The sequence below is a fragment of the Pelodiscus sinensis genome, chromosome 7 (genome assembly GCF_052426305.1).
Source record: "Pelodiscus sinensis isolate ZL-2025 chromosome 7, ASM5242630v1, whole genome shotgun sequence".
NCBI classification, from domain to species: domain Eukaryota; kingdom Metazoa; phylum Chordata; order Testudines; family Trionychidae; genus Pelodiscus; species Pelodiscus sinensis.
Window position 1 is genome coordinate 66,431,875 of NC_143058.1, and position 10,513 is coordinate 66,442,387.

The 10,513-nt window shown below is 42.3% G+C and overlaps 1 protein-coding gene across 3 annotated transcripts in view; it reads left to right on the forward strand.

Annotated features, from left to right (window-relative positions):
• Positions 1–9,477, forward strand: part of LOC102443979 (UDP-glucuronosyltransferase 1A6) — a 32,182-nt gene extending 22,705 nt beyond the window's left edge. For 2 of the 3 annotated variants that reach the window (XM_089779982.1, XM_089779983.1), the window contains exons 2-5: positions 4,998–5,129; positions 5,451–5,538; positions 6,042–6,261; positions 8,450–9,477. In XM_089779982.1, the coding sequence (XP_089636108.1) occupies positions 4,998–5,129; positions 5,451–5,538; positions 6,042–6,261; positions 8,450–8,747 (738 nt within the window). In that variant the 3' untranslated portion in view covers positions 8,748–9,477. Of the gene's footprint in view, positions 1–2,404; positions 3,386–4,997; positions 5,130–5,450; positions 5,539–6,041; positions 6,262–8,449 lie in introns of those variants that run through there. The other variant, XM_006123654.5, reaches the window with a different exon arrangement.
• The last annotated feature ends 1,036 nt before the right edge of the window (positions 9,478–10,513 follow it).

A 10,513-nucleotide genomic window follows, 5' to 3' on the forward strand; every position in this document is an offset into this window, starting at 1 on the left:
TCCATAATGAGAATATTCACCACTCTCATCATGGTGCAGCTGTGTCTTAATGTCAGACTCAAGGAGAGGGAACCTAACCCAAACACTCAGGCGGATCCTGAAAATTAGGTAACAAAGTTAATATTATTTGTAAGCCAACAAAACATTCTTATGGCTTTGATCACTGCCAAACTACTCCACTGAGAGCTCAATTTGACGGAGTATGTGGTGGACAGGAAACAGTGAGTAAGTAAATCTTAATGATTTTCAACATCTTTTTGTTTAAAGCACAAAAGCAATACCTTGGGAAGCGGTATAGCTTCTTTACATGTCTGTTATCCAAGTGACTTGCACAGAGTTACATCCAAGAGGAGATAATTTGAGCTGGGTGACAGGGTGAATAGTTTATTCACCAACAAGTTAAAAATCACTTAGGAAAGTTAGATGTCAGCAAGTCACCAGGTCCTGATTAAATGCATCCCAGGATACTCAAGGAGCTGATAGAGGAGGTATCTGAGCCTTTAGCTATGATCTTTGAAAAATCATGGCAGACAGGGGAGATTCCAGAAGACTGGAAAAGGGCAAATATTGTGCCCATCTATAAAAAGGGGAATAAGAACAACCCAGGAAACTACAGACCGGTCAGTTTAACGTCTGTCCCAGGGAAGATAATGGAGCAGGTAATTAAGGAAATCATATGCAAACACTTGGAAGGTAATAAAGTGATAGGGAATAGCCAGCATGGGTTTGTGAAGAACAAGTCATGCCAAACTAATCTGATAGCTTTCTTTGATAAGATAAGGAGCCTTGTGGATAAGGGAGAAGCGGTGGATGTCATATACCTAGACTTTAGTAAGGCATTTGATACGGTCTCGCATGATATTCTTATTGATAAACTAGGCAAATATAACTTAGATAGGGCCACGATAAGGTGGGTGCATAATTGGCTGGATAACCGTAGTCAGAGAGTTGTTGTTAACGGTTCTAAATCCTGCTGGAAAGGGATAACAAGTGGAGTTCCTCAAGGGTCTGTTTTGGGACCCATACTGTTCAATATCTTCATCAATGATGTAGATATTGAGATAGAGAGTACGCTTATTAAGTTTGCAGATGATACCAAACTGGGTGGGGTTGCAACTTCTTTGGAGGATAGGGACATAATTCAAAATGACCTTAGCAAGTTAGAGAAATGGTCAGAGGTAAACAGGATGAGGTTTAATAAAGAGAAATGCAAAGTGCTCCACTTAGGAAGGAACAATCAGTTCCATACATACAAGATGGGAAGCGACTGTCTAGGAAGGAGCATGGCGGAAAGAGATCTAGGGGTCATAGTGGACCACAAGTTGAATATGAGTCAACAGTGTGATGCTGTTGCAAAAAAAGCAAATATGATTCTAGGTTGTATCAACAGGTGTGTTGTAAGCAAAACTCGTGAAGTCATTCTGCCGCTCTACTCTGCACTAGTTAGGCCTCAGCTGGAGTACTGTGTCCAGTTCTGGGCGCCACATTTCAAGAAAGATGTGGAGAAATTGGAAAGGGTACAGAGAAGAGCGACAAGAATGATTAAAGGTTTAGAGAACATGACCTATGAAGCCAGGCTTCATGAACTGGGCTTGTTTAGTTTGGAAAAAAGAAGATTAAGGGGGGACATGATAGCGGTTTTCAAATATCTAAAAGGGTGTCACAAGGAGGAAGGCGAAAATTTGTTCCTCTTGGTTTCTGAGGACAGGACAAGGAGTAATGGGCTTAAAGTGCAGCAGGGGAGGTTTAGATTGGACATTAGGAAAAAATTCCTAACTGTCAGGGTGGTCAAATATTGGAATAAATTGCCAAGGGAGGTGGTGGAATCTCCCTCTCTGGAGATATTTAAGAACAGGTTAGATAGACATCTGTCAGGGATGGTGTAGACGGAGCTTGATCCTGCCTTGAGGGTGGGGGGCTGGACTCTATGACCTCTCGAGGTCCCTTCCAGTCCTATTATTCTATGATTCTATGAAATGCAATTTGGTGAGTTTGGATTTAAATCTGAATACTTAGGGGGGTGGGAGGGAATTCAGAAAAAAAATTGAAATGTTTCGCTTCAAAATGCTGTTTCGTGTTTTTATTTTAAAAAAAGCAAACGAGTAATACACACCTGGAAACAAACCCAAAAGCTGAAAAATCAAATCAGCACTGAGTTCTGTGCCTAAGTTAATAATCACATGAATTGTTAGCAAAGCATCCTCTTAGATTTTCAGCATCTTAATGTTGAAATGATGCACAAATCCAGGAAACCAACTTTGCCCTACATTGCTTCAGTTTTTTGGTGCTCCCCTGTTGGCCAGTAAGATTGCGTAAACAACCTTTAACCAGCTAAAGTTAAAAAATACCTTGTATGCGCTGCTGTAAACATTTAATTAATTGTAAACCAAACATTAGCTTAAGGATGGAAGGAATAAGGGTTGGAAGGCCAGCAGCAATGCAATTCTCCTGTGTTGCCTGCAAATGGTTTGGCACACATCTAAAGCCGCCTCTGCTGCACAAGTCATCTTTGTCTAGCAAGATGGTTTCTCTGTTTCAAGGGGTTCATCACCTACCTATCTGGCTTTTGCTTTTTATGTCCTTCTGGAGCCTTTCTGAAGAGGGGAAGCTCTTGGTGATTCCTGTGGACGGAAGTCATTGGCTCAGCATGCATTCGTTAGTACTGCAGCTTCAGCAAAGAGGACACCACATAGTCGTGGCTGCGCCGGAAGTGAGTGCTCTGATAGAGCCCTCAGAGCATTACACACTGAAAACGTACTTTGTGCCATATACCAAGGAGTACTTGGAAGCAGAATTTAGAAGGCTGGGCCATCAAGTATTTACCCCTCGACCTTTCCTGGAAAGGGTCACTCAAACATTCGCAAGAATAGGAAATATTACAACGTTCTTATTGAATTCCTGCAAACAGCTTCTCTCCAACAAAGAGCTCATCATATCCCTCAAAGAAAGTGCATTTGATGCAGTCTTGATGGATCCAATATTTCTGTGTGGACAAGCTGTGGCTGAGTATTTGTCACTACCTTCAATTTACTTCTCCAGGGGAATTCCATGTGGGTTAGAATTTCAGGCTGCCCGGTGTCCAAACCCTCCTTCTTACATCCCCAGATTTTTCACCCACTATACAGACCACATGACATTTCCCCAGCGCATGTGGAATATCATAGTCAGCTCAGCCCTATCCTGGAGCTGTTCCCTTCTTTATTCGTCCCATGAAGATCTGATCAGGGACTTCCTTCAACAAGATGTGACCATGACAGAGCTTTTAAGTCATGCATCTATTTGGCTGCTGAAATATGACTTTGCGTTTGAGTATCCGAGGCCTGTGATGCCTAACATAGTTTTAATTGGTGGCGTGACTTGTGGCCAGCAGAAACCATTATCTCAGGTTAGTTCTTTTTTACAGCTAAAATTTGGACAATCCTACTAGTGCCTACTATTTGATAAAGCTTCCATTGGTTAAAACAAAATAAAAGTAAGGAGGCGATAGCATAGTATAAAAGTAAGGAATGTGATAGCATTATATAGATTTAGTATGCAGCTTCCAATCAGCTCCCTATTGTGAGCGTAGCTTTGGATGGGCCTCTTATGGCAAGTCATGCTCTGGAATTAGAGTGACCACTCACCTTGTTGCAGTGGGGGAGGTTCTTGGTTGGATATTAGGAAAAACTATGTCACCAGGAGGGTGGGGAAGCACCGGGAATGGGTTACCTAGGAAGAGTGTGGACTTTCCATCCCTAGAGGTTTTTAAGTCCTAACTTGACAAAGCCCTGGCTGGGATGGTCCTGGGGTTGGTCCTGCTTTGGGCCAGGAATTGGACTCAACCTCTTGAGGTCTCTTCCAGCCCTATAATTCTAGCTTGTTTGCCCATGGTCCAGTGTCTGGACTGCTGACATTCGCAAGTTCTTTGCCCGCTTGTTTAGGATCCAGTTGTTAACAAAGGTCAATAACAAAGATCACCAGAGTTTAACCATTCAACAGAACATATAATACATCTGATACAGAAGAATGAAGACAGCCAATCCTGGCTGCCCCTGAGAAGCCAGGGATTAATCGGGCAATGTTTACAAAGAGCTTTTCCCTGACAGTTGCATGAGCTTATTTAACAAGTTTGCCTTTCAAACCCCATGTTCAGTGCCTCCTGGAACATTTTTTAAAGGGTCTATATTTAAATTCACATCCTGGCATTCTCTCTTCCCCAAGGTTTTCAGGAAAATATAGTGATAAGAAATGGGACATTTATTCCTTGTTTGACTTACCTATTGAGTTAGCTTTTCACTAGGTCCAAATCCTTCATTTGTGTCACCACAGTTCATTATACCACACAGAAAGGTACAAGTCTACAAAATCTTCCACCTGTCCATGTCTAGGCAACTTTTAAATATCTTTTTATTCATTTGAAAAAAAGGAAAAATTATATGATTTTCAATATTCTCAAGATCCAGACAGAACTGATAAATCAGGAAAGGTAAAGTGGCTCATTTTTCAGGCTATTGTTTACATCATTAAGCTTTAAAAAAAAAATCCATGCTTCCACAATTGTGTGATCTGGAGAAACATCAGACCTAAACCTGAAGTTCCCGACACCTTTGGGGTATCTAAAGAAAACAATGTATTTAGCAGTTTTGGGATGCCAGAAAATATATGACCCTGGCTTAATAAATCTACTTGATTTGCACTGCATCTTTCTTTCCTGAACAGAACCTGAAAATGTTTCATATTTATTTATGACACTACAGTTTCTACTATTTCCACACTGAGTCTTGAGTTATGACCCAATCCTGCAAACACTTACACATAAAATCTTTACTCTGGGGAGTAGTCCCATAGGTTTTGACAATCATATGCCTATATTGTTTTTTAACAAGCATAAATGTTAACATATTTCCTTTCCTGGCTTGTAGAAGTGAGATCCCTTTGATTGCACAGCCCCCAAATTACAGCCCTGTGATATGGATTAGAATGAAAAGCACTGACTAGAGGTTTCTTTCTATTTGCAGGAATTTGAAAGCATTGTGAATGCCTCAGGGGAACATGGCTTTGTAGTCTTCTCCTTGGGCTCCATGGTCTCTGAGATCCCCATGAAGAAAGCCCAGCAGTTTGCTGAAGCCTTTGGAACAATACCTCAGACAGTAAGAGGAAAAGAATATTTCTAGACCAACTGTTGTATATAGTCACTGGTTACAATTTGGTATTGGATTTTTCTTAACTCCTACTTAAATGTCTGCTATAGCACTTAAAAATGTTTTCAATAACAAAAGTTCTGTCCCATCCCCTTTTATGTCAAAACAAAACCCCATCTCCACTGCTCAGCACAAACCTGGATGAAACAGAATTTGTCCATCAAGGGTTCATCTGCTCTGCTGTACAGCACAGTTTACAGGAAGAGGCAACAGCAGAAGAACTGAAAGAGAAGTTCTTAATATTAATGATGCATTTATTATTTCCCACAGATTCTTTGGAGGTACACTGGACAACCACCACCCAATCTTGCAAACAACACAAAGCTAATCAAATGGCTGCCACAGAATGATTTACTTGGTAAGTCTGGGCAATTCTTGTGCCAACATTGTGTGATCATCTCATCTGACCTCTTGTGTCGCACAGGACTTCCTAACTCAATTAATTTCTGTTGGAAGCCACAGCAGATTTTTTAGAAACACCTCCACTCCAGATTTAAAAATTGCCAGTGATGTAGAGGTCATGAAGCAGGGAGAGGACATATACTGGGTCACATGCCCCCTACCAGTCCACATTTGTAGCTTGGCTTATACTGAGCACACTCAGTAATGCTGCTGAAGCTGGTTGCCCTCACTCTGTGCCCTCCCTATCAGCAGAGTCATTGAGACTCAACATTTTCAGCACAAAATGTGGATTTCTGGTGAAGATGCTAGTATGGTTTTAATGCAAAAACCCAGGTTTTTGTACAAAAATGGGCAAGTGTAGACATAGTCTAATAATGTGCCTCTTGAAGCTTAAAGAATTAACCCAAAATGTCTGAACAAACACTCTGCTACAGTCATATGTCTACCATTCCCTCCTAGCTCATCCCAAAGCCCGCGCCTTTATCACTCATGGAGGCTCGCATGGCATCTATGAGGGAATATGCAATGGAGTGCCAATGGTTTTGATGCCATTATTTGGAGACCAGATGGACAATGCTAAGCGGATAGAATCCCGGGGTGCGGGAGTGACACTGAATGTACTTGACATGACTTCTAAGGACCTATCGGCTGCATTGAACACAGTGATTTATGATAAAAGGTTAGTAACAGCATCTTCACTGTAGCATCTTCACTTTAGGGCTAGTGAATATACTGTTGGCTTCCAGTTAAATTGAACATGGCGCACTACCCTCGTCACTGTAAGGATGTTACATATCACTCAGCAATCAGAGTAATATACCAATGTGTTAGTGTAAGGGGGCTAGTATTTTCCCCATTATTACAAGACTTTTCTGGTTAGGGTCTCTAATTAAAGGTATCTAGAATGGGCTTCAGTGTGCAAGTGAGACGATGCAATGCTAGGGTGGGTGTGGCCTCTATATGATGGAAGAAAACAAAATTTCCAAGGTACATTGCATGTTTAAAGCCAAACGTGTCCAGCTTCTTGGAGAATGTCAAGACAGCAATAAAAATGTGCTGTTTTCCTCCTTTTGTATCCTCTTTTTCCAGGAGGTAAAGGGACAGAAAAAAAATCAAAAGCTAAAAATTTTACATGAATTTTCATCAAAGTCTAAGGGATCTCCTGAAAGTTCTAAAACAAAAATGTATTTGAATGTCTTTTTGAGAGAGGTTGACCCTTCTTCTTGATTTACTGTAATGTACTGTGAATGTGAGCAAAATGCTGCAGAATGTCAAAGATGGCTAAGCCTTATTGACTGCCTTTCCCATATCAGCTTTGCATAACCACTCCCATACATGGGCTTAACCTGAGCAAAGCTATGGTTGTGCTGCAGAATGTCACTAAAGTATGATCTCAATCACCATGGTTTACAGAAGTTAAGTATAGCATTAATTTACTATACTGACCATGTTTGCTCAGTCAACTTGTCTTTCTTTCTGTTTGGTAGCAGCAGCAGACAGTAAAACACTGCTTGGCTGGGCTTTACAAAGGAAATGCAGGTCATTGGGGTCTCTTGGCTTTCATAGTAACTGTTATGGAACACACACAAAAAAGAACTGGGAAAGGCTTTTGAGTCACTCATTGCCAAGGCCCCGTTGGGCATTCACTCACCCTGCCAAGCTGGCTGTACCACACACGATTTGGTGGCCATCTGGTATGCCAGGGAAACTTAGACCAATCCCTTGACTTCAGTAGGAAGAGAACTTGGCCTTTTTAAATAGTTTGCCAATAATTCAGCCACCCACTTTCAACCATCAAGGCTTCCAAGAGACCCTGTCTACTTCTGCAAGTGCCTCCTTTATCTTTACCTAACAGAGATTTACTGCTACTGTCTTGGCTTCCTTTTCTGTAGTCCCCCCACCAGTCTGGCATGTACCCTCTCTGCTCCATTGGAAACTGCCCTCCTCAAGACCTTTGGGGATCCCCTTCTGGCCAGGTCTGGGCCTGACACTCCATCCTTATCCTCCTTGAATCTTCTCTTCTTTCAGTTTCACTGGCCAGTCCCTTCTACTCTGTTCTCCGTGGGCTTTCTTGGTACTGATCACTCTTGGGTATCTTAGTACATTATTACTCTTTGTTATTTGTACTGTTATAGCACTGAGACCTAGCTGTGGGTCAGGGTCCCCTGTAATGGGTGCTGTATAAATCCAGAACAGAATGATGGCGTCTCGCCCCAACACGCTTACAATACAAATCTGAGCCAAGAGACAGCAGGTAGCTATAGCAATGTGGGACGCACAAGGAAATAATGCAATATTATTACCAGGCAACATGAGAGACAGCTACTGCCTAGCTATTCTCAGCTTTTTTAGGCAACCCAGCAAAGGCGAGTTTTATGGATTGTCCTTCTCTCCCACAGAATACACAGAACTCAGTCCTGGACCTTCTCTTCTACGCCATGTCCTTGGGTACCTTTTCTGCTTGCGTAGCTTCAGCTACCATCTCTCAGCTGATGATTTATAAATAGGGCCCTATGAAATTCATGGTTCATTTTGGTCAATTTCATGGTCACAGGATTTTAAAACTAATGAGTGTCATGATTTCAGCCCTCCTCTTCCCCCATGGTCGTTCTTCAGTACAACAGTCCCCCCACCAGACCCCTCCCCTTCCACTTTATGAGAAACAATCGAATCCCAGGCACAGCCCATTGTCCTGGCACAACCAAACCCTGATCTTGCTTTAAGTTATGATAAGAGGAAGCTGCATGCCAAGTTTGGTGGTCCTAGCTCTTACTGTTTAGGAGGAGCTCTTGAACAAATGGACACAGACACATATTTCTAAAATACATAGTAAAAGATTTAAAACACTTAATTTCTTTTCTTTGCAGCTATAAAGAAAATATCATGCGCCTCTCAGCCCTTCACCTCGACAGACCCATCCATCCTCTTGATCTTGCAGTGCACTGGATCGAATTTGTGATGAGACACAAGGGGGCACCGCATTTGCGGCCTGCAGCCCACGATCTCAACTGGATCCAGTACCACTCTTTGGATGTCATTGCTTTTCTCCTGGCTGTGGTGCTCGTGGCCATGTTCATCTCTTGGAAGTGTTGCCTGTTCTGCTGCCGGAAGTGTTTCTGTAAAAAAGGAAGAGTGAGCAAATCAAGCAAAACAAAAGCACAGTAACAAAGGGGTAAAGATGGGGCTTAGCTCCAGAGCTTTGGGAATGTAGATCTCCTCCGAGCATAGTCCCAGGAAAGTAATTTCCCACAGTGAGCTCAGTAATTGTTCAACACATATTCTGTTTAAATAGCCACACAGTGTTCCGTCTTCCCATGTTTTGATTTTGTCTCCCATTAATTCAGAATGTTTGTGAAAACTTTGGTTAAAGCTTGTCTGATTGTTAAAAATAATTCACCCTGTAACACTATGGGGTGGTGCACAGAGTACTAACAGGAGTCCTCGGTTCCACTTCTGGTTGTGCTGGTCGCTCACTAGCTGACTACGGCTCTGTATCTCAGTTTTCTCATCTGTGCAGTGCGGGTAACAAAACGTCTACTGTGGCACTACTAGGGTGCCCATCACTCAGGTGAGTGTCTGGTGCATCATATTTATGAAGCATTGTGAGCGCTTTGGGTGAAAGTTGTTCCATAAGTTCCAAGGACAGCATGTCATCCTAGCAGCCCGTCGCCTGGAAATAGAGAATGGTATTTGTTCTGAGCAGTTTCAAAAACACTGAATATGAACAAATTTCCCATTTGAAGGTATTACTGAGCCAGCCCCACCTAATCAAGTTTCATTCCAGCTGGAGCACTGAACCGTGGGCATCGGAGTCTAGTGATTTGATCTTTGTTATTGATACTCTGTTAAAAATAAACACAACAAAAATCAGTATAATTAAAGGGAAAAGAAAACAGCTTTTTTTCCTCATTTGTGGCCTGATCCTCTCCTCTCATCTTCGTTAGAAATACTCAATAGGGTTGAGCATGCCAGATCTACATCCTCAGTTAAAACTAACATAAAAAGACCAGCTCTTAGAGCTACTGAAGTCTTTGCCATAGGGAAAGCAGGAAAGACCAAAACAACATAGTTCTACATGTCTGTTTCATTTTAAGGCATGCACAATAAAATTAGATAATCCATAAATCATCTTGTTGGAAAGCTTCAATATAAGACTTTTTTTTTTAAATCTGGAACAAAAACACAAGAACACAAAAACAGAGAGAGAAAAAGCAGACTGCTCCCTAATGCAGAGGTACAGCTTACCCTCTTTGCTCCAGGCTAGCTCCTCCTAGCTGCACACTTCCCTAAGAGTCCCTGGCTTGCAAGCAGGACCAGGAAACCTCAGAGTTTAAAGTTATGGCATGTGAAAATTGTGATCTATACAAACATATATATGTGGGTGAGGTAGGATGCACAACACAAGGAGCATGCAAAGTCATAGAATCATAGAACTGGAAGAGACCTCAGAAGGTCATCAAGTCCACCCCCTGCTCTAGGCAGGACCAATTCCAACTAAATCAACCCGGCCAGGGCTTTGTCAAGCCAAGGCTTAAACACCTCTAGGGATGGAGACTCCACTACCCTAGGTAACCCATTCCAGTGCTTCACCACCCTCCTAGTGAAATAGTTTTTCCTAATATCCAACCTGGACCTCTCCCACCACAACTTGAGACCATTGCTCCTTGTTCTGCCATCTGTCACTACTGAGAACAGCCTCTCTCCATCCTCTTTGGAATCTCCCTTCAGGAAGTTGAAGGCTGCTATCAAAGCCCCCCTCACTCTTCACTTCTGCAGACTAAACAGACCCAAGTCCCTCAGCCTCTCCTCATAAGTCATATGCTCCAGTCCCCTAATCATTTTGGTTGCCCTCCACTGGACCCCTCCTCTTCTTCTTGTTAACATGCCTGTAGAAACCTTTCTTGTTATCCTTCACATCCTTAGCCAGTCGC